Source organism: Podarcis cretensis (genome assembly GCF_951804945.1).
Source record: "Podarcis cretensis genome assembly, chromosome: 12".
NCBI classification, from domain to species: Eukaryota; Metazoa; Chordata; class Lepidosauria; order Squamata; family Lacertidae; genus Podarcis; species Podarcis cretensis.
In genome coordinates, this window is record NC_137181.1 from 56879435 (window position 1) to 56903399 (window position 23965).

General features: G+C 44.4%; 1 protein-coding gene across 2 annotated transcripts; it reads right to left on the reverse strand.

The window, feature by feature from the left end:
- Window positions 1-571: 571 nt before the first annotated feature.
- MATCAP2 (microtubule associated tyrosine carboxypeptidase 2) lies at window positions 572-23577 on the reverse strand. 2 transcript variants are annotated; one of them, XM_079947604.1, is made up of 8 exons: window positions 23211-23577; window positions 22078-22137; window positions 10786-11471; window positions 6554-6697; window positions 5068-5200; window positions 2535-2840; window positions 1460-1557; window positions 572-1045 (listed from the first exon to the last, which is right to left on the reverse strand). In XM_079947604.1, the coding sequence occupies exons 2-8, from the start codon at window positions 22124-22126 to the stop codon at window positions 884-886; spliced, it is 1578 nt and encodes a 525-aa protein (XP_079803730.1). In that variant the 5' UTR covers window positions 22127-22137; window positions 23211-23577; the 3' UTR covers window positions 572-883. The 2 variants fall into 2 exon arrangements, with proteins under 2 accessions (XP_079803730.1, XP_079803731.1); XM_079947605.1 differs by lacking the exons at window positions 22078-22137; window positions 23211-23577 and adding an exon at window positions 19722-20113.
- Between the last annotated feature and the right edge of the window lie 388 nt (window positions 23578-23965).

Here is a 23965-nt window from a genome sequence, read left to right on the forward strand (position 1 = left end):
AGTCTTCCAATTGCCACAGCTAAGAAGCACGGATTTCCTTGAGCCTTGAAAGTCAGATCACATTGTAGATAGCCAGTCCTCAGAAACAACAACACACTGGGAGTCATGATGTGTCAGTTTTGACACAGAATCAGGGTGGAAAGAGGTTGACCCCACTACTAAAAGCCCCTTTATTAGGGGATCATTCATGAAGAATCTTAGCTAACACATGAATGGAGCCTAACTGGGAAATGTAGTCAACTTTTCTCTATTAGAACTGAGAAATGCACATTGCATGTGTATTTCTCCAACAGAAGATGCCAGAAACATGGAAGATGAGTTCAAAGAACAGTTGGCATAGTAAAATGTATAAGCAAATTACTTAACCCTCAGAAAACTGCTTAGCTATAATACTGCACAACCCGGAAACCAACCAACAAGTGAATGGGGTCAACAAAATAGAAAATGCTACATTCTAAAACATTTAAGTATTATGTTGCAAATAGCAATATGCTAGAAAGGAAATCATTCAAAAGCCTGTAGAATCGGCAAACGCCACAGTGAAAGAATCTACACAACGAATTTCATAAAGGATGTTTCCAGCTATAATTTAATCCGCGAGTTCCAGCTATAATTTAATCTCAAAAATTTACAAAATCTTTCATATATCTTGAGAATGGGGTGGAAAGGAGCATTTTCCCCCCTGAAAACAACCTCTGGACTGCACCTGTGCATTTTACCCCTGAAAAAAACCAACCACCACCAGAGAAGCAGATTTAAAGAATATAGATTTTTGCCAGGCATCAAAAATAAGGTTAGTTATTCCAATTCTGTGAGTCAGGACTCACTGTGTTCCAGTCTGGTATAAATGACGCGGGCGGCAAGCAAAAAAAAGAGTGGCGGTTTAGGGCAGAAGAAGCCTAAGCTCCGTGTCAGACAGCTCGTTGACTTCCATGATCTTCTCCAGATGTTCCATATACCTTGTTTGGTCTTGCAAGAAGTGTGGCACCCTCATGTTCTCAATCATTCCTAAATCCTTCAGGCGATCCACATCCTCATAGGAGACCTGGATATTAGAAAAAGAGGGTTCAATGCAGCGCAAGCATCTAGTTCTCCAAACATGGACTCAGTGCCACCCTGCACGCCCTAGTTCGGCACTTTAGCACTAAACCAAAAGCACAGGAAGTAAACCTTGGAAAGGCAGATACCATGCAAAGTGAGAGAACTTTAGGCCAACTTAGGTATGGCCGGGCCTACTATCATCCTGAGAGACCAAGATGCAGTGCTAGAAGCAGAAGCAGAATCCAACCCACTTCTTTCCAATGGACGTAAATCTGCCCCAGGTTTATAAGCCGGCTTATACATCTCCCACTTGCACTTCCATGTTCTCAAATCTTCAAGAGTACACTGTTGGCAGGAAAATCTATGATTCATGATTGATCTATTATAGATCAGTGTTCCACCCAGCAATTTCACCCACCTTTCCGAGAGCAGTCAGCAAGCAGAAGTCGATGGTATGTCGGTATCTCAGAATCCGGAGGATGCCATCCAAGTAGACCTGATCTTTACTGAAGCAACCTAAAATAATTGGATTTATCGGTGGTGAGCCCAATTTTAGGAAAAAGCAAAAGATTTAGCGATGCACAAATGACAATTATCCTTGCATATTTACACAACAACACGCACATACATATATCAGGAACAACTCAGCAGGCTTTGCTTCTGACAAAGCACACACAAGCGTGTAAGACTGCAATCCTCAACATATTAAGTCTCATTGAACTTGGTGGGAATTACTTCTGAGTAAATATGCTTAAGTTAGGCTGAGGAGATTAATAGATCAACCCATGACTCAGCTACGTAAAATGTTTAAGACAGAGTTTTCCGAACTGTGTGTCGCGACACGTGAAGTGTGTCGGCTTCAGTGTGTTGGTGTAGAAAGGGAGCGAGCAGCCTGCCGGTTTGCTAGTAAAACTGAATTACTGTGTCGCGAAATGATGCGTGTCTAAAAAGTGTGTCACCAACATGAGAAATTTGGAAAGCTCCGGTTTAAGATATAACCCACCTTAATTCTACTGAAGGAAATAAGGGGAGCATGCCAGATCTAAAATTTGCTGCTCCTCTTAGTATAAACATTTAAGATCACTAGCTATGACATGATGCAGGTATACACCTAGGCAGAAGTCTAATCCTCTTTATTTCATCATAAATGGTTCAAAGAGTGAGCCACCTCCTTCTGTGACCCGTGAGGCAGCAATTTGTGCATGACTATTGTGCATGGTCTTGAAGCTCAAACGTCTCGACAGAATCATCTTCATACTGTACTTAACAAAGCTTTATTTTGAATATTCTGTATCGTTTTTGTACCTATATCTCATTCCCAACAGAGATTCCTTCTACTTTTACCTTTTTATGATTCCCGTTTTTAAAGACTTGTAAGAACAATTTCTGCCCTCGCCTGAACTTTTGTTTCTTGAGCTTTCAGGGAGCCTTTTTAAAGAATCACAGCTTCAAAGAAAACATTCAAACCGAAGGGGAGGGGGGAAAAGGCTTACCTGGAAGAGAAGTATCGGTCCAGCCTCTCTTGGCTCGAACACAATAGTCCCACCTAGTATTGGGATCTGTGACAAACTTCCCAATGTCCTGAAAGAGCTCTTGGAAGGACATTTGACTTGCTTGGTAGACCGTGTAATATAGAAGTGCCGCCCTCCACAGGAAGGGATCTTTCCGAAAGAGAACACTGTGGATACTTGCCAGGCCTTCCTCTGTGGGGTTGATGGGTCTGAGGCCATGTTTTCTTCGCCCATTCCAGGTGCTCCACAGCTGGCTGTTGTTATTAATGCCTCTCAGATAATGAGTTCCTGTAAAGCATACAGACAACCACGCAATCATGCAGGCATTGCCAGAATGTTAGCCACAAATGTGCAAACTGCTACCGTGGCAAAAAAACAACAACACCCCCAAAACCCAAGCATAACCAAATTTAGCCTCAAGTTCAGAACTTCTCAAGACAGTGAGAGATGACAAATGCAAGTTATTTTGACTGTGGGCAAGCATTCTGCCTCTGGAACTCAAGTTCATTTCAGTAAGAATTGAGCTAGAGCATGGGTGGGCAAACTAAGGCCCAGCGGCCGGATCCAGCCCAATCGCCTTCTAAATCCAGCCTGCGGACAGTCCGGGAATCAGCGTGTTTTTACATAAGTAGAATGTGCACTTTTATTTAAAATGCATCTCTGGGTTATTTGTGGGGCATAGGAAGAAGAAGAAGAAGAAGAAGAAGAAGAAGAAGAAGAAGAAGAGTAGTTTGGATTTGATATCCAGCCTTTCACTCCCTTTTAAGGAGTCTCAAAGCGGCTAACATTCTCCTTTCCCTTCCTCCCCCACAACAAACACTCTGTGAGGTGAGTGAGGCTGAGAGACTTCAGAGAAGTGTGACTGGCCCAAGGTCACCCAGCAGCTGCATGTGGAGGAGCGGAGACGCGAACCCGGGTCCCCAGATTACGGGACTACCGCTCTTAACCACTACACCACACTGGCTCTCATTCGTCATTTCCCCCCACAAAAAAATATAGCCCAGCCCCCCACAAGGTCTGAGGGACAGTGGACCGGTCCCCTGCTGAAAAAGTTTGCTGAACCCTGGGCTAGAGTTTCTCTTGGTGGGTTGCATGTATTGCTTAAGGACACATTTGCATTGCCTTGGCAAACGGAGGATTCCAGCCCTATATTTACTGAGATAATCCAAATAGAACTGCAGGAGAACCCATGTGGCCTTGTGTATATGTGTTGATGTCTTCCTGTGTCTAATGACTTCCCCCTGCAAATCGTCCCAATATTTCTTTTAGGTCACTGATACTTTTAGGTCACTAACACTTACATCCCTCCTGGCTGAGGGAAGGGAGGTTAAAAAATTGACAGGGGGTGGGCAAAGGGTTAAGCGCTCTCTTCCTGTCCAATCACATCCTCAGTTAATGCTCTGTCGCCCAATGAGCTTTACAGAACAAGAATACCATTAGGAACAAGGAAAGAGAGACATCATTTAATGCGAAGCACTTTCTTGAAATCTTTTTTTCTCACCACCACTGGTAACAGTTGGATGGAGGCCAGGTGATTTTTTTATATATATACCATCTTCACCCAGTCCCTTAAGAAACTTAATCTGCTGATCAGAAGATCCCTCAGTACTGATTGGCTCCTGGTCTAGTCTTTTTTTTATTTTTAATTCTTTTTATTAATTTTCACTTAAGTAACCAAAAAGAAAACCGAATAAACAGTTACAACCATTACATAAAACCCCAAAAACAAAAAAAGAAAATTAAATAAATATCTGAGCATAACATAAAAATAGCGACCATTTCCCATTACAATTCTTTGTCTTCTCATTTATCTCTTTATATCTTTAAATACTTAAATCGTTCCTTTGTACACCTATTGACTTCCATCCCTCCCGGTTTCAGGTTTCTTAATATGAGTAATTTATTTCTCTTGCAACTAATAATTATAATGGTTTACACATCGTAAGATCTATATCAGTCCTGCTGTAGTTTTTATGTTCTTATAATTCCCTTCAATGTATGTCATAAATTTGTTCCAATCATTAATAAACTTTGTATTTTTTTGGTTTCTAATTTTTTGTGTCATTTTTGCAAGTTCTACAAATTCAAATAACTTTGTTTGCCAATCTCTAATTGCTGGGGTGCTTTGACTTTTCCAATTTTGGGCAATTAATAATCTAGCTGCAGCTGTGGCTCCTGGTCTAGTCTTATGATTAAGTCCTTAGTCGGCAAGCTACTTCTCTGTTGACCTGACCTCAGTGCTTTCCACCATCCCTTGTCAGATCCTCATCAGCAGATGGAACTGCCTCCTTGGATGGCAACCACAGCTTCCAGTTTTCCAAACCAGAAGACCTCCCTCATCCTTTGTCAGGTGACTGGGATCTTAACCACTCAGCCATTCCTTCTTGGTGAAGAAAGGCCTTACCTATCAGCACCCTTCTCAACAGCAACCGGCTTAGCAAGTCACATAACAAATGCCTAGAGATGGGCATACGTGCATGACTTATCTGCACAATGGCGTCCCTTATTTGCGTACCTATTTCGTGCCTCAGCATTCCTTCTAGCCAATGCTCACGTGCTGTGGCAATATTGATGGTAAGAGTTGGGCGGCCGTTCACCACCGTCATCGAGGCTCGAGAAAGCAAGTCTTCGGAGAGATGGACCACAATCTGAATAAAAAAAGAAGAGATATTAAACCTTTAAACAATCAAAGGTTTTGCATTCCTAGCTCCAGCAACACATTTCCAATTCTGTATAGAGTAATTGCGGGGGTTTTTAATTTATGATTTTCAATTTTATATATTTCAATTAATTTTACAATCATTTTAACATTTCAAAACTTGACTTCCTTCCCCCTCTTTCTGCGGTTCCTTAAATTTATTTTTAATATTTTTTGCAAATTAACTTAATTTGCTCATTTATTCATCTACTTTAAATATATATTCTTATAAAACTGCAGGTTATTACAATAATCCTGCCCATGTTCTTATCTGTTTACAGTTTGTTTGTAAATATTCAATAAACCTTTTCCATTCTTTAAAAAAAAAAGTTATCTTGATTTCTTATTTTTCCGGGATGTTTCGCCATTTCTGCATATTCCATAAGTTTTTGCATCCATACTTCTTTTGCTGGGACTTCTTCTTCTTTCCATTTTTGGACAGGTAACATTCTTGCCACTGTAGTCACATACATGAATAAATTTCTATACTGTTTTGGTAGTTCTGTCCTTATAATTCCCAAAAGGAAAGCTTCTTTTTTTTTACAAACATTATTTTAAACATCTTTTTCAATTCATTATATATCATTTCCCAGTGATCTTTAACCTCACTACAAGACCACCATGTATATAGAGTCATTGTGAACCAAAAGTTCAAGGTGTCGATTCACCCAATGCAATGCCAATGGACTGCAGATACAACAGGAAGTGACTGTTGCAAAGGGTCAGTGAAGATTCACTAGTCCAGCACCCAGTCACATCCGTGTCTAATACAGACTGCACAATGTAGGCCCCAGACAGAGCAATCCTGTGCTGGACTCATCCTGGGCTGTTTGGGCACCCGGCCTCTGAGCATCCAGCGAGAAATAACCAAGAATACAGAAAACACAGCGACAGAGGTGCTATTTCTGTTGGGAACAATGAATACTGGTGAATTCTTATGGATTATATTGTTTTTCCTGCTGGGTTTAGCCAAAGTAAAACAGTATGAATGAAAGCCTAGAAAGCCAATTTAGTTACTGGAAGGGTGAGATTTCTCTCCCTGCTGACATGACCTTTGCCATTGGGATGTCCAGGTGAAATGTGTCGTGACCTGGCCCTAGCGTTAGGCAAAGCGAGGCAGATGCCTCAGGTGACAGATGCTGCAGTGGAAGCTCCTCTCCTTTCTTCTAAAAGTTCCCCAGATATCTTAACTTGATATCTTAAGTCTGGGGCATGCATGGGAGAGCCCTGATTCTATGGTGTTAGATTGATCAATAAATCGACAGATCGATCAACAGATAAATGCTGTTACAAGTGATCCAACCTCGCCTAGGCAGCCTTCTTTCATCATGTATTTCCTGACATGGTTCCAGATACGACTTCTGGGCAGGAGGCTGCCTCCGGTGGCTTGCTCAAAATTTTCGTAGCATCCATATTTTTGCAAAGTCAGTTCCATGATTTTGATGGCCTGCACAAGAGACAAAAACAGAGCAAAAGCTGTTAATCAGGGACTTAGTGAGCAGGTAGAGCTGGTGAGAGGGAGCAGTTCAGACTCCAAGGCTGAAGCAGAGGCAGCAGCTCAAGAGACTGCTGAAGAATCCAGAGAATTTCCCTCTCCTGCTGTGATAAGCTACCCTCCCCCTCGGTCTCCAATAAGGTGCAGAATAATGAGGAGGATGAAACAAAAACCAGAGGTGTACAGATGCAGTTTGAGACTGCTTGGGATACAACTGGAAGAGGACAAGTCAGAGAGGGAAGAAGGCAAAGACCTTCTGCTCCACAGGGGCAAGACCTGCTGGGAAGTGTTGCTGAGTTGTATGCTGTTTCCAAGAGTTGACTTCACTGGCAACGGAGCCCTGTGTCCGACTCCAGCCCTGACAACGGGTATTCCCTAAAACAGATCATCTTGAGGCCCTAGGCAGCTTCATAGAGCTGGGCAGAATCCCAGTGGCCCTTCATGTCATGAGACTCCTGCTCAGCCGGCAGCTGCAGTGCTACCCTTGGCCACCTGCACTGCAGCAATGCCAGAGCTCCCTTGCACTTCCTGTGCTGGACACCGATACTCAGGCAATGTGCACAATATCAGAAGTTTTTATAGATATTTCACAACAAATACAAAAACGATAGAGTCTCCCTATCCAAAAATGATAGAGTCTCCCAAGTAGAGCCACCTGTGCACTCCAGAATGCACATGGAGACTTTGCACAATTCACTTCAAAAGACGAGGCGGTCTGGCAATTGCAAAAGGATTGACATACTGTCTCCTCCCACTGAGGGAAACAGCGCTGGCTTTACAGGCAGAGGAAAACCAAACACACACCCAAACCTCCCATGCTTACATGCTAAATTTCTGGACATGAGCACAAGTAGAAGAATACTATTTTGATTTCCATTTCATGAGTTTCCCACCCGTTTTCAGATTCCGACATGTATGTCTGTGATCTACCAGAGACTTACAGGAAAGTTTGTGCTCTGTTGTGATGCAGGAGGGCAGTGTACTTTGCAATGTGTCACCTAAATAATTCAGAGTGATGGTTCTCCAGTTTCCCTAACAAAGTCCTAGAACTTTGACAGACATTTGGAACACCCATCGCTCATTACACAGATCCAGTTTCTGTTGGGGAGAAAAATTAATTGCTTCATTTAAATAGACGGTTCCCTTTAATATTTCATCTTCCGGCACAATCCTTTTCTTCCTTGCATTGTCAAGCAGGGAGAAAAGGAGGGCCTATGGAAAAAGCGAAGATATAATCCCCTCACGCCCACACCCCACCTGTTGCTAAAAAAGACCTCTACTCGCTCTGTTGTGAGTCACCCTTAGGTTTAGTTTGGCATAAGCAAAACTCTTAGAGCCAATGTGAATTTGAACCAGTAAACCACTGAGGGAACAGCATCAGGTTATGCAAACATATGCCGAAACAGATATCTTCAATGGGTGGGCTCTTTTCCTTCTTGCTAAAATACTGAATTGCAGAACAATCCTACCTATGTTTAATCAAAAGTAAATCCCTTTGGGCTCAATGGGATTTACTTGCAGGGAAGTGAATATAGGATTGCAGCCTTAACATACTGGAAGAATTAATCAGCAACCAACTCTGTTTTCAGTCATCTGGAAAATCCCTCTCTGTGGTGAAACTGAGATTTTCATAAGAACTGGGCTTCCTTCATGCAGCATGCAAGAAGTAGAAAGGAAAAGAAATAACACCATCCACTGTATTCTGTTGAAAACAAACAAGGAAGCAGCGAATCAAATATTCCTAAAGCAAAACTTTTAGGAAAGGTTTGCATGATTTAACTTTGGCTTGCTGAGCACTTAAGCTGACTGAGGAATCCAAGATATGGAACACTTGTTGAAGGGGGGATAGGAAAGGAAATTGCTCAGTGGGAACATGTGTTTGCTCCTGCAAAATCAGCTTAGTTGGATTGTTTATTTATTGCTGTCTACCATCCATTTGCCAACTTAACATGGTTTTTTGCATGCAAAGCTAAACCATGGATTAATGTTACTCGGATGAGCCTCAACAGGTCTCCAGCAATGCAGCAGATTCGCGCCCTGCCTCTCCCCCTTCGCCCCATTTAACACCAAGCTGAAAACTGGAAGCAAATTTGGGAGATGTCCTCCTCTCAGCTGCATGGGATGAGAAAGGCACTGTTCATGCCTGACGTTTCTCTTGGAGTTGCTGAGATTTCTCCTCCTAACACTAAACCATGGCTTACCTTTACATGTGAACCACCCATTCAGTCAATCCTAACTTTTTTTCACATGTGAAAATGAAAACATCCATCGTTTTAACTTGATGTCTGTAGATGATGAGACATCAATATCAGCCTTAACTCTATGCACCTAGAGCCTTTGGTACCGGTGGGCTATGGGAAGCCAGATGTGCACTTAGAATAGGAGTGGGGAGTCTGTGGCCCTGCAGATGTTGCTGGACTCCAACTCCCATCTACCCCACCTGGCATGGCCAATGGTGAGGGATGATGGGAATTGGAGTCCAGCAACATTTCATTTCTTCATTGCATTTACATCCCACCCTTTTATCCTCCAAGGACCTCGAGGTGGGGTACATGGTTCTCCCCTTCCTCATTTAATTCCCACAATTACCTATTGAGGTTGGTTAGGATGAGGGACCGTGACTGGTCCAAGGTGCCTCAGTGAGATTCGAACCTTGGTCTCCCAGGTCCCAGTCCCACACACTTAACCAATACACCTTGCTGGCATTCTGGAGGGACACTGGTTCTCCAGCCCTTAGAAGACGTCTTGCAAGGTCTTCCTCACCCACCTCAGTGCAGAAGGCAGCTTGAAACCTGTGTCTCTGTGGCGCTATCCCCGCCACTGAAATGAGGAAGCCCACCTTTGCAGGAACAAGGCTCTTGTATGAAGGCCGCAATCCTAAGCCCAGCTGCTTCTAAGGAGATGTGGATGTCTTTGAGGGGATGCATCACAATGGAAATGAGGGGGAAACAGGGCTTATCGTCTGAAATGTTCTGGCTACACAATAACTGATCTGCACAGACCCAACCTTATTTACTAACCAGTCCCTGCCACATTTCAATCAAAGTCAAGGGCAAAGAAATCAACAAAAGTGCTGCCTAAATCAACAAAATGCATTATGTAAAACTCTCCAAAGTTAATTAAACAACAACAAAATCAATGCATGCTAACCCACTAACTCTGACTGCAGGCAGTCAGTCATCAACATACAATTTCATTCTCTGATTTCTTGCATCATCACTATATTATTATTATTATTATTATTATTATTACACAAAAAAAACCTGTTATGAAACTGCCTGTTTTTTTCTCTTTTTCTCCCCTCTAACCAATAACGTGAATAAATAAAATAAGATGAAATATAGGAATCAACCATTGCCCTCTCAGCCTGGGAGGTAAAAGAGGCCAAAACCTGGATTTGCTCCCTTTCCTCGTTTGGGAGGAAAGACAACCACAGGGGACTGTTTCCTGAAAGCCAAGACAACATTTGAAGAACGAGTCACTTTCTTCTTGCCTTTTGGGTCATGGCATAGAGCAGCTTAGCACTCCAACTCCCCTCAGCTCCAGCCAGCATGGCCAGTGGGTAGGGATGATGGAAACTGGAAGGTGGTAATATTCTTTAGGTGATAAAGGTAAAGGTAAAGGGACCCCAGACCATTAGGTCCAGTCGTGACCGACTCTGGGGTTGCGGCGCTCATCTCGCTTTATTGGCCGAGGGAGCCGGCGTACAGCTTCTGGGTTATGCGGCCAGCATGACTAAGCTGCTTCTGGTGAACCAGAGCAGCGCACGGAAACACCGTTTACCTTCCCGCCGGAGCGGTACCTATTTATCTACTTGCACTTTGACGTGCTTTCGAACTGCTAGGTTGGCAGGAGCAGGGACCGAACAACAGGAGCTCACCACGTCATGGGGATTCGAACTGCCAACCTTCTGATCGGCAAGTCCTAGGCTCTGTGGTTTAACCCACAGCGCCACCTGCGTCCCATCTTTAGTTGGTGGTGGAGGGCAAAAGGCAGAGCTGTGCACCATTACCCTGGCACTGGGAGCTGTGCACCATTACCTGCTTGAGAAACGTGCTGGACGCCTGGCTGTGCTTTGCTATCACGCTGGACAACGCAGAGCTTGCATATTCAAACTGCGGGTTGTAGCTGAAGTCCGACTTGAAGAACTTCATCTTCTCCTTCTCGACGTTGGAAGGCTTGATGGCAGTGAGGATACAGAACTTCCGCCCGGCGGCGTCTGCCTCTTTTAAATAGCTCTTGGATCTCTGCAGCGGTTTTGGCTTTGCGAGGCTGGAGAAGGAATGCCTTTTCGCCTTGGTCTTGGGCAAGCCAATGCTGCTCCCTGTTACGGAAATACTGCGTGCCAACTTGATGCCGCTGGGTATAGGGCTAGTGATGAAGAGGGAGGGCTGCCGGCTGAGGCCGCACCACCCGCTCCTGGGCAAAGGCGGCGGGACCTTGATCTTCTGGCGCTCGCTGCCCCGCGAAGCATTAGGGGGCCTGGCCGGCTTCCGGTGCCTCTTGTGGTGGGCCAAGGGGTGCTTTTGGAGAAGGTGCTTTTTTTCCTCTTTGCTCTGCAGAAGGACGTTGTAGCTGCTGGTCCCTGTGGTGAATGTGTCCTTGAGGATTCCTGACTGGGACAGGCGCCGAATGCTGCTGCTTTCATTCTTAGGAAAGAAATTGTACTCGTCCGGACTCAAGACTGTCTTTTTTGAGAGCTCTTGCTCTGGCCAGTGAAGCTTTTCTGCAGTAAATTAAGAAGAAAGAAAAAGAAAACCAATCCAATCCAACATGATGTTTTCAGATTCTGTGCAACTAGGAACGTGCAGGCATAGAAACACACAAAGGCAACCTTTATATATACAGTGGTACCTCGGGTTAAGTACTTAATTCGTTCCATAGGTCTGTTTTTAACCTGAAACTGTTCTTAACCTGAAGCACCACTTTAGCTAATGGGGCCTCCCGCTGCTGCCGTGCCGCTGCTGCACAATTTCTGTTCTCATCCTGAAGCAAAGTTTTTAACCCGAGGTAATATTTCTGGGTTAGCGGACTTTGTAACCTGAAGCATATGTAACCCGAGGTACCACTGTATACTTACTGATACAAACATATCTCCAAGAGCTTGGATTGTGGCACCTCAATGCACAGTCATTAAGAATGCATTGCATACAAACAAAAGGCTGAATTCACCTGTTTTAAAACCCGTATTTTGAGACTGAATACAGTTCTTAAATATATCTATCTATCCATGTAACACCTTCAAGCTGGGAAATGTTTCCCTATTACATGGGGTGTCCTGAAAGTGCCACAAATATCTCTGCACAGCCGTATGTGAGAGAGATGGGGGATAAGAGAGAAAGCAAAGGAAAACTGTTCTACCCACTTTATTGGAACAGTCAAAAACTGTCACCTTATTTGCCTTTTGGTTCTACACAGAAAGAATGCTACGCGCTAAACATTTCCTCTCAGTGGGGACGAGAGAAGGACTTCCTCTCCCGCCCTTTCTGGCACAAGTGTCATTTGGCAATTCCTGCTTTTCCAAAGCTATTGTGCACAAGTAATTTCCACTCTTGTGTTTGCTGGATAAAATAAACAGTTGAGCAAATTGTGGCTATTCTTGAAACTTCAAAAATAGAGCTGGCATCTCCCTCCTCCTGCTCAAAAATGGGGAAGACATTGCTTAACACTGTGGTTGTGTATGAGAGAAGCCCACAGCTCCCAAATTGGATCCAGGTAGTGGATTCTGGGAACAACTGGCCCACTCCAGTCCTAAAATTAGTCGATGAGAACTCCTGACCTGCTTGTCTCTTAACCACAGGAAGAGCCCAGCTCCACAGGGAAATTCCATGCTTACAAGCCACAGAATCCAGCCCTAAAGGTAAAGGTAAAGGAACCCCTGACTATTAGGTCCAGTCGTGACCGACTCTGGGGTTGCGGCGCTCATCTCGCTTTACTGCCCAAGGGAGCCGGCGTACAGCTTCCAGGTCACGTGGCCAGCATGACTAAGCCGCTACTGGCGAACCAGAGCAGCACACGGAAACACCGTTTACCTTCCCGCCAGAGTGGTACCTATTTATCTACTTGCACTCTGACGTGCTTTCGAACGGCTAGGTTGGCAGGAGCAGGGACTGAGCAACGGGAGCTCACCTTGTCACGGGGATTCAAACTGCCGACCTTCTGATCAGCAAGTCCTAGGCTCTGTGGTTTAACCCACAGTGCCACCCGCGTCCCTAGCTCAGCCCTAGCTCAGCACTAAACTGTTATCCTTATTCACAATACTTCAGCTCCACATTAAAAATAATAAACACATGAATACATTTATCCATCTGCTCGCCCATTACTAGATTTTTCAAAGGCAACTGCTCTAGATATTGGAGAGGAAAAGGAATTGGAGTGTGAAGCTAATCTGTGCTGTGCACAACTGTTTCTTGCTTTAAAACTTCCAGAACCATTTATTTGCCCCGAGCTGGACCCTGTAGATGAAACCATGCTTGGGTTGCTCAGATGGAGGGCACTTCTACAGCTGTGTATAATAGAACCACTGCCTCAATCCTCTTTTGGCGTGTGTGGGTGAAACGTAGAGTGTATCCAAAGAAGGGAGGAAGGGTTCAAAAAGACTGAGAAATGCTTCTTTAGATTAGGCCCACATTTAGTTATAGAAGAGGTCTAGTGAAAGTGGCTATTTTGTTCTCAGTGAACGAAATTATGGAATGCATTGCCCAAAAGCAAAACCCTCACAGAATGGGATAATGAAATTTCTGGTAGTAGATTCTGTTTTCCCAGCAAACACAAAACACTGTGAAAGCTTTCATTCCTGTGACTTCAGTGTAATTACTTTACCCTCATAAATTCTTGCATTTAAGCGCTGTCAAAGCTGCCAACACAAAGAGTATAAGATCAGCTACCATGCTGCTGTATGCAATGCATAATATATACAATACCTCAGAAGAGTCAGGGGCAGCAATATTTTACGTTCGTGTTTCCCTTAAACACTGCAAAGGTGGAGTAAGAAGTGCTAAATTCAATCATGTGCAAGATGACGTGTGATGTTAGTTTGGCTTGAAGGGTAATTTGAGAAACATTCCCTTTTATGCTTAGCAAAGCACCACAGGGCATAACAGTTCAAGTCTGATTTGGTCATTTTAGCCAGCGTCAACCCAAAAGTGCTTCCCGAGGGTGTTTTGCTTTGGCATGTACCAGAGGACTTGACAAACTGCCATTCTAGCAATCATCAGGAAAAATCTCCTAACAACCATGCAGTCAAAATACCCTTTGGGGAACTAATAGCACAATCCTGTGCACACTTACCTGAAAACAAGAATGTCCAATGGACTTACTTCTGAGTAAACATGCGTGGGATTGCACTGTAAGAGCCACTTCTCAACCTCCACTGGGGAAGATCTTGCATGAATGGAACTCTAAGCAGTAAGTTAATGTGATGAGAACAAGTCACAGCTCACATGCTGTCCCCTCATCCATCAAAGCTGGGATGTGTTTCAAAGTGTCTGCTTCCATTTGCCATTAACCACAGTTTAGCATTTCACCCAAGCCCTAAGGTAAAGGTAAAGGTACCCCTGCCCGTACGGGCCAGTCTTGACAGACTCTAGGGTTGTGCGCCCATCTCACTCAAGAGGCCGGGGGCCAGCGCTGTCCGGAGACACTTCCGGGTCACGTGGCCAGCGTGACAAAGCTGCATCTGGCGAGCCAGCGCAGCACACGGAAACGCCGTTTACCTTTCCGCCAGTAAGCGGTCCCTATTTATCTACTTGCACCCGGGGGTGCTTTCGAACTGCTAGGTTGGCAGGTGCTGGGACCGAGCAATGGGAGCGCACCCCGCCGCAGGGATTCGAACCGCCGACCTTTCGATCGGCAAGCCCTAGGCGCTGAGGCTTTTACCCACAGCGCCACCTGCGTCCCTCACCCAAGCCCTAAAACATGGTTAAGATTGACTCTGTTTTTCTAAAACAAGCCAGCTTCATAACCTACATTCAAAGTTGTCTTGTTTAATAGCTAACAGTAGCCAGACTTTGTCAGGTCAGATGACTCAATGAACGGTGCTTAAACCGAAATGAAAGCTTCCCAAATCCTCCTGGTGCCTGTGCCTGAGTCAAAAAGAGGGAGACTAGGAGACAGAGCTTCATGGTGGCTCACTGACGTCACACTAAACTATGGTTATGCATGCTATCCAAACTCTCCCACTGAGTCCTGCTATTCAAGGAACACCATGAGACATAAAATAAGTGGAAAGATATGTTCAAATGGAAATGTATGCTACAGAGCCATTTTAAACTATAATAGAAGGAAGTTAACTCTGACGGGGAAAGAATGATGGCTCAAAATATAACTTAAATGAGGCCTACATTGGCTTTCTCCACAATCCTACAACATGCAGAACATGCCTACTCAACTTGAAAGCCCCTCTCCCTAATGGTAAGGTAAAGGTAAAGCGACCCCTGACCATTAGGTCCAGTCGTGGCCGGCTCTGGGGTTGTGGCGCTCATCTCGCTTTACTGGCCGAGGGAGCCGGCGTACAGCTTCCGGGTCATGTGGCCAGCATGACTGAGCCGCTTCTGGTGAACCAGAGCAGTGCACGGAAACACCGTTTACCTTCCCGCCGGAGCAGTACCTATTTATCTACTTTCACTTTGACATGCTTTCGAACTGCTAGGTTGGCAGGAGCAGGGACCGAGCAACGGGAGCTTACCCCGTCGCGGGGATTCGAACCGCCAACCTTCCGATCGGCAAGTCCTAGGCTCTGTGGTTTAACCCACAGCGCCACCTGAGTCCCTAATACCTCCCTAATGGTAGGTATGTGATTAAAGCTGTTACTTTACTGTTGAGTAAAGTGTACTTTGCACATGCTAAAGGGCATTCTTGCCTCTCTCAATCCTCCTTATTATTATCCTTGCGTCTCTTGCTGTTGAAATTTAGAATGTGTCATGTCCTTGGGGCTAGAATCTACTCTGCTTAGCACTGTACACTGATGGGACTGCATAAATGATTCTTAATAATGGTTTCACAAATACCTTCCCATCCCACAACAACCAGTTTAGCATTATGAAGACAAGCTGCAGTGAATCTGAAGTGTGTGGTCCCCTCTCCTCCTCCAGTGTGGCTGCAAGGACTGCAGGCACTTTTGCTTCTTTTTTAGATCAACTGCAGCTTGCCATGCTGCTCAAACCCAGACAAACTATGCTAGCTCTTAACCATGTTTAGTGGAAACAAAGCAACCTCAAACCGGTTCATAAAGCTGGCTTGTTTCATTAACCATAGATAAGATTAATGAAAGCAGAAGCAAGCCGTCTCCTTAATGCATGGTTTCAATGTGGCATGTTTAAACAAACCATTAAAAAGTTAAAGCTAAAGGACCCCTGACCATTAAGTCCAGTCACGAACGACTCTGGGGTTGCAGCGCTCATCTCACTTTACTGGCCGAGGGAGCTGACGTTTGTCCGCAGACAGTTTTTCCAGGTCATGTGGCCAGCATGACTAAGCCACTTCTGGCAAAACCAGAGCAGCACACGGAAATGCTGTTTACCTTCCCGCCGGAGCGGTACCTATTTATCTAATTTGATGTGTTTTTTAACTGCTAGGTTGGCAGGAGCTGGGACTGAGCAATGGGAGCTCACCCCGTCGCAGGGATTCGAACCGCCGACCTTCAGATCAGCAAGCCCTAGGCTCAGTGGTTTAGACCACAGCGCCACCCGTGTCGCTTAAGACAAACCATAGTTAAGATTAACCACAGTTTGTTGGCACAGGTGACACAAAATAATAATAATAATAATAATAATAATAATAATAATAATAATAATTTATTATTTGTACCCCGCCCATCTGGCTGGGTTTCCCCAGCCACTCTGGGCGGCTTCCATAAAAACCAAAAATACACTAAAATATCACAGATTAAAAACTTCCCTGAACAGGGCTGCCTTAAGATGTCTTCTGAATGTCAGGTAGTTATTTATCGCTTTGACATCTGATGGGAGGGCGTTCCACAGGGCAGGCGCCACGACCGAGAAGGCCCTCTGCCTGGTTCCCTGTAGCTTTGCTTCTCGCAATGAAGGAACCGCCAGAAGGCCCTCGGCGCTGGACTTGAGCGTCCGGGCAGAACGATGGGGGTGGAGACGCTCCTTCAGGTATACTGGGCCGAGGCTGTTTAGGGCTTTAAAGGTCAACACCAGCACTTTGAATTGTGCTCGGAAACGTACTGGGAGCCAATGTAGGTCTTTCAAGACCGGTGTTATGTGGTCTCGGTGGCCGCCCCCAGTCACCAGTCTAGCTGCCGCATTCTGGATTAGTTGTAGTTTCCGAGTCACCTTCAAAGGTAGCCCCACGTAGAACGCATTGCAGTAGTCCAAGCGGGAGATAACTAGAGCATGCACCACTCTGGCGAGACAGTCCGCAGGCAGATAGGGTCTCAGCCTACGTACCAGATGGAGTTGGTAGACAGCTGCCCTGGATACAGAATTGACCTGTGCCTCCATGGACAGCTGTGAGTCCAAAATGACTCCCAGGCTGCACACCTGGTCCTTCAGGGGCACAGTTACCCTATTCAGGACCAGGGAGTCCTCCACACCAGCCCGCCCCCTGTCCCCCAAAAACAGTACTTCTGTCTTGTCAGGATTCAACCTCAATCCATTAGCCGCCATCCATCCTCCAACCGCCTCCAGGCACTCACACAGGACCTTCACCGCCTTCACTGGTTCTGATTTGAAAGAGAGGTAGAGCTGGGTATCATCTGCATATTGATGGACACCCAGTCCAAACCCCCTGATGATCTCTCCCAGCGGCTTCATATAGATGTTAAAAAGCATGGGGGAGAGGACGGAACCCTGAGGCACCCCACAAGTGAGGGCCCAGGGGTCTGAACACTCATCCCCCACCACCACTTTCTGAACACGGCCCAGGAGGAAGGAGCGGAACCACTGTATAATAGTGCCCCCAGCTCCCAGCCCCTCTAGACGGTCCAGAAGGATGTTATGGTCGATGGTATCAAAGGCCGCTGAGAGATCCAGCAGAACTAGGAAACAACTCTCACCTTTGTCCCTAGCCCGCCGGAGATCATCAACCAGCGCGACCAAGGCAGTTTCAGTCCCATGATGAGGCCTGAATCCCGATTGGAAGGGATCCAAATGGTCCGCATCCTCCAGGCGTGGTTCAGCAAAAACAGAAGAAAAAAAGGGAGGGGGAAGAACACACGTCCCCCTCAAATAATTCTGGGTACTGTAGTTTACCACTCGCAGGGGCACAGTTCCCGCCAACCCTTAAACTGCAGTGCCCAAAATTATTTTAGGCAGCAAATGTGCTTCAAATGCACTTTAAAGGTTTAGCGTGTATGTTGCCTGTCAAGGAAGCTTGAATACTATGTTCAAACTAAATTATGTAAAAGTCAGTAAGGTTACAGTAAGGTTATTTTAATACACATTCTATTTGAATGTCTTACCTGAACTACATAATTGAATCTATTTCTTTCCACAAGAAGTGTCTGTTGGGACAGGAGATCAAAGGTATGCAAGGTTCAGGTACAGTTCCCCACACAGGGGAAGAGGGATGGAAGGCGTAAGGCCCCTTGAAAACTGGATTTTGAAATAAAAAATATCTCAAAGCTGTCAAAATTATGAGGGCTAGAAATCTGAGGGCTGCAGCAGATTAGGCTAAAATAAGTAATTATTTGTGACACAGACAAAATTAATTTTGAATTAAATATAGTCTAGAGTTATCTGTCCCTTTGAATCTCTGGTATTTATCAGCCCCATTTAAGATCCCTGGCATCTCCAACACTGTTATGCTTTTGTAACACTACCAACCCAAAGCCCTCCTGTTCATGTAATCACTTCAGGAATTATTGAAATTATCATAATGACATCCTGTCAAAGTGGGCTATTAACTTATTACATCTGTCCCTGTTTGAGCAGGCTTTTCCAACATGGCTTTGGAAAGAAGTCTTTGGGAAGCTATCTATCTATCTATCTATCTATCTATCTATAAGCAACAACACTAGAAGTGTATAATTTACAAGTTATCATAAATAAATACAAATTATTAGCTTGTAGTTTCTATGCCGCTGTGGTTTATACAATTATTGCTCTAGCTCTATAATAATTACTCTAGCAACCATCTTTTCTGTAGAAGAGCATTACAGCTTGCATTTTTTAAAATTAACTAGCAGTCTCTGTCTGTGCTGTGTTTTTTCATCCTTTACATTTTGAGTAGTCTCCTGATAATCAGTGGCGAAGACAAAAGTGTGATTCAGAGGCAAAGTATCTGCAATATTACTGAACTTTTCATTTCATTTATCAATTTTCCTTTCAGTATTGCAAATGAGGGACAGACAGAGCATGCCAAAGTGAATGGTAAGAACCATCAGCATTCAAGAAACTCCATAAAATGTAGTTTCTCCCACCACAGAGTTCTGTATGATTCTATGAGAGCACTACTATTGATTTTAATGGTCAGAAAATAAAGTCCTTTTACACTTCATTTGTTACACACACACACACACAAAACTTACTTTGGCAGACCCAAGCTAGAAAAATGGTGAAATGAATGTACATAAATATTTATAGGAAAACTGAAATCCTTATTGCAGTCGTGAAAAACATGAGTAGCAATTTTTCATCATGGCATCTCCTTCCAGAAGGGCAGGCCAAGCTCAAAACCGAAAGATCAGTTGCCCAAAAAGTCATCTTACTCCACAGCCTGTGTATTTGGTTCTTTGTTCAAGGGGGGGGGGGGTATATTTATTCTGTTCTAAACAGAAACTCTATTTTAACCACGGCCAAGTGTGCTTGCTACATCACATTAAAGCTACAACCCTCACGTTCTAAGTACTCTCGTGCAGAATGCTATCTCTGATTGGATGCAAGTTCCATTTTCCGTGGCTGCAAATCCTGAGCGCGCACAGACCCTGCCTTGCTGCGGTGGAAGAATGTCAGCAGCTGCAAGGGCCGGATGGGTTAAAGGAGCAGGGAAAGAAATGAGCGTCATTACTCACCAGTGACACGGATGGATTCGAGCATCCTTCGCCTCGAGCACGTCGGGTCTCCCCAGCCACCCAAACCGAGCCCCTTTGCACCCAAAAGCCCTTCCTGCCTCTTCCTGCATGCACAGCTAGACACACACGAGCCCTGCTGCTTAGCTGCACTGGCTTAATGCAAATCCTGAAGCCGCGGGATAAAGCGCAAAGCGAAAAAAGGGTGCCCGCGCCTTTTGCGCACCGTGCGTCCCCGCTGCCTTCACCATGGCGCACCACCAGCACCGACCGCCATCCTGCTCCCTCTTGCCGCTGCTGCTTTATAACGAGACTTTGCAGACTCCAGCTAGAGAGAGGCGCTGTCTGTTGCTAGGACACCCGCTCCCATTTCCGCCTAAACATATAGCGCACAACCTTATAAAGCGGGGGGAAGAAGCGACGGGAGTTTGCAGATGCGCAATGGATGCGCAGTGCAGGCATCTCCACGGAGACGGCAGTTCCCAAAGATGAAACGCGCCGAAGCGCGCCTGGGAGCATCTTGGGGCTTGTAGTCTGGGAAGGTGGGAACCTGTAGGAGCGAGCCTAGGCTGTGCAAAAGATGGGGAAGCAAAAGGGAGTTTGATCTGGCTTGTGTCCCGCTTCTCCAACGACAAAGTTCAAAGCGGCTCACAATAATCACGGTTGCCATAAAATATAAAAAACACCAGTGCCTTGCGAACACAGTTGCATATAAATAAAGCAGACGGCAGCAACGAAATAATCAAGATTGCTACAATTCAATACTGTAACTGGAATTCCAGGGGTGTGGCACAGTATCTGTAGTTGTCTCAAAATCCAAAATGCTCCTTTTCCAGTCTTTTTTATTATTATTATTCCTGCACTGTGCTGATCTAAGTCAATGCCTGGCTTAGCATGTCATCTGAAGCCAAACTTGTGGTTCAGCTCCCTCCTCACTAACCATGAGCTGTTGCCAAGGTATGTCCTCTAGTTCGAAAAAGACTGGGGAGCACCAAGCAACTGGGAGCTCTTTTCCGGGAGCCAGAAGTTTGGCATGGTATGCCAAAGCTTAGCTTACCATTCTGCAAAAATCACGATTCAAAATGACTCAAGGCATCCTCTCCCTAGACGCTATATCTGTATACCCAGTGCCTTTTTTTGCAATACAGTGGTACTTCAGGTTAAGTACTTAATTCGTTATGGAGGTCTGTTCTTAACCTGAAACTGTTCTTATCCTGAAGCACCACTTTAGCTAATGGGGCCTCCTGCTGCTGCGCCACCGCCGGAGCACGATTTCTGTTCGCATCCTGAAGCAAAGTTCTTAACCTGAAGCACTATTTCTGGGTTAGCCAAGTCTGTAATCCAAGGTACCACTGTAAAATTAGATGCCGAAACTCACCATGAAGTTGTTGCAGTAAGTCGCCGGGTGACTTGGGGCAGCCCTGAACAGATGGTGCTGCCCCCTGGTTCTGGGGCAGCTCAAATAAATGTGCCCCTGCCTCCCTTGTTCTCTTAGATTCAGGGCAGCTTGGAAGGGCCCTCATGCAAACACACATGTGCAAAGGTAGAGGCCAGCCTGGAAAGCTTGAAGCCCGTCGCTGCTACATGGGAAATGGATTGAATAAAAGGAAATATGAAATGGCCCTGCCCCATAGCTAGACCTATTGCGGCTAGGAGCTAGGTGCAATCATAGATCTAAAAAATATAGACTCACACACATGGGCATACATAGCCAGGATTTATGGGGGGCAGGCATTGTGTTGGGGGGGGGCAGAACCAAGTTATCTGTGGCACAATTGGTCAGTTAGTTAAGTTTTTTTTTTTTTTTAATTTGCTTGATTTAGCACTCACCTGGCTATGCCTATGCTCGTACATGCTAAGCAGCTTCCGTTTTTCAACACCGAACTAAAAGTTGAAATGGATCATAGCCTTGAGAGTAGCATTTCTTAACACTGGAAGAAACCTTTTCCATGCATGTCTGGTAAATATGTATGTAAACCTAATGTCAGTTGCCAGATTAGCAGCTCTTCGGAGCGCTACCAATATACATCTTATTTTGGTTTCCTTAAGGTGAAAAATAAAGTTTGAATTTTCATTTTGGGCTTCGAAGTGCGTAAAGGCAAGAAGCGGATGGGGGGAGCACCAGCCCTCAAAGGCACCCACCTGAAAGGTTCCAGAACAGCGCTCTGGCTGGGGGAAAAAGCACTGTGTATACCTGACCCTATTTTAAGTGAGATCCATGAGTCTTCTGAACCAATTGTTTTAAATATATACTGGCAGACTTGTTCTACGTAATGATGGTCTTATGAACATTATATTCCTTTGCACTCCTGGTCCTAGATGAAGCAAGTGTGCTATGTCATCACTCTATGGTAGGTACCTTGTTTCTTTCTAGAAGTAGCTTTGCACTTTGGAAATCTCCAAGACATGGATAAAGCACCTAAACAGAATGAGAAGACCAGGTGTCATTTGGCTGTGTTTGGAAAATGGTTCAGGTTGCAATTCTATGCACATGTTCCAAGGGAAAGTCTCACTGAACTCAGCAGGATATTTCCCCCTCTGAGTAGACAGACATGCATAGGGTTGTGCTATTGGTGTAATATGAGAACCCATAGATGATTAATTAGCACATGCTTTATTTATCACCTCTGGTTTCATGTGTACTTCTAAAAGAATTTCTGTTATCTCTTCAGGCAATCATAAGAACAAAAAGAAGCAATACAACCTGTGGCCTTGTTCAGATGTTGAGAGCTGAGCCAGAATGTTACAATGGATGCAATTAATGGCCTAAGAAAGGAACAGATCCCTTCATTTTTAGAAGCGGGAGACATATGTTGATGTGTCCAGCTGTATCACAAAATTTGCTCTCATTGTACGTAGTTAAAATAGTTCAGCCACTTGTTAACAAATGTTTCATCAAATAAATATATAAAATTCATTTCACTGTGAAGCTGCCTCCCAGTAGTCTACCCTCGCAACCCCTTGTTATTACTGGGTGAGATCCAGTAGTGTTTATTTGGCTCATGTAAGTTTCTGGAGGGTGTCTTGATCTTAAAATAGTTTGAAAATTTATCACCTCTATTCGGCAGTTAGCTTTGCTGCTACAAACCTTATAAGGAAATGTTCATTTGTGCTAAATCTCATTCTGATAAATATGAGGAAACCTGCATCCTTTCTTTACCCAAATGTACATTTTAAATAGTCTTGTAATAGTTACTGTTAACATCTAAATAAAATAGCATTCCTGATTTTCTGAGCCTAAAGCTAGCTTTCCATTCCTCCTAATAATTATTGTTCCTAATTTTCATTTTCCTTTCTTTTGATGGCATTGCATGTCCTCCCTTTGCTTTAGCAATCTGTTAAGAGAGTAAGCCCCATTGAATTCAGTGGAGCTTACTTCTTGGTAGACAAACATAGAAATGCAGTGATAAAACCTCATCCCCATCTTACAACTGAGTATTTGTCTCTAGGAACAATATTTGCTACAGATGCCTAGGACGAAATTTTACTTACCTGAGCACAATAAGGCTAGTTCACCAAATTAATACAACACTCTTGCAGGAACAGTATTTTCTGGAATACATGAAGTCCAGAATTGCAGAGATACATTCTATTCCTCTCTGCTTTTTTACCTGTTAAATTAGCAAACCTTGAATTTAATACTATTATTTTGAATACAAGTTCTTTTTCTTCTTCTCGAGTTCCTCCTTTGTGTTTATTTTGCATTTACTGAAATATTAAACCAGACCTAGGATAGCCATATTTGGGAACAGGTTCAAAGTCCTCATTATTTCTCCACCGGTTGACTTGAAGGTCTTCTAAACTGTGACCGGCTGGCTAGTTTCTGACCATGTATCTTAACTGACACTCTCTCTATCTGCCTTTCTAGAACACTGCATTGAAGCTTCTATGATGTCATATTGTGACTTCATCCTACCACATCCTATCACTTGAGTCACAATAATTCTCCTTTTTTAAAAAACTGCCAAATAGCCTTACTAAACCAACACTACTGAAAACACTGGAATGTGTTTGGCAAATAGATTCTAAGAGAAACAAACTAACACAGAAGAAATTAACCAAGCATGTCTTTGAATTCTCTCCCGTCTTCGCGAATTCTAAAACTGGCCAACGAAAACCCAGGCTATATTTAAAGTTTGAGATGTGAACCACTGTATTTAAAAAGGCCGTTGAAGAATGTAAGTAAAGAGAAGGATTGCAATATCTTTTCTCCCCTGCCTTTTGCAGCGACACACAAGACAAACTTC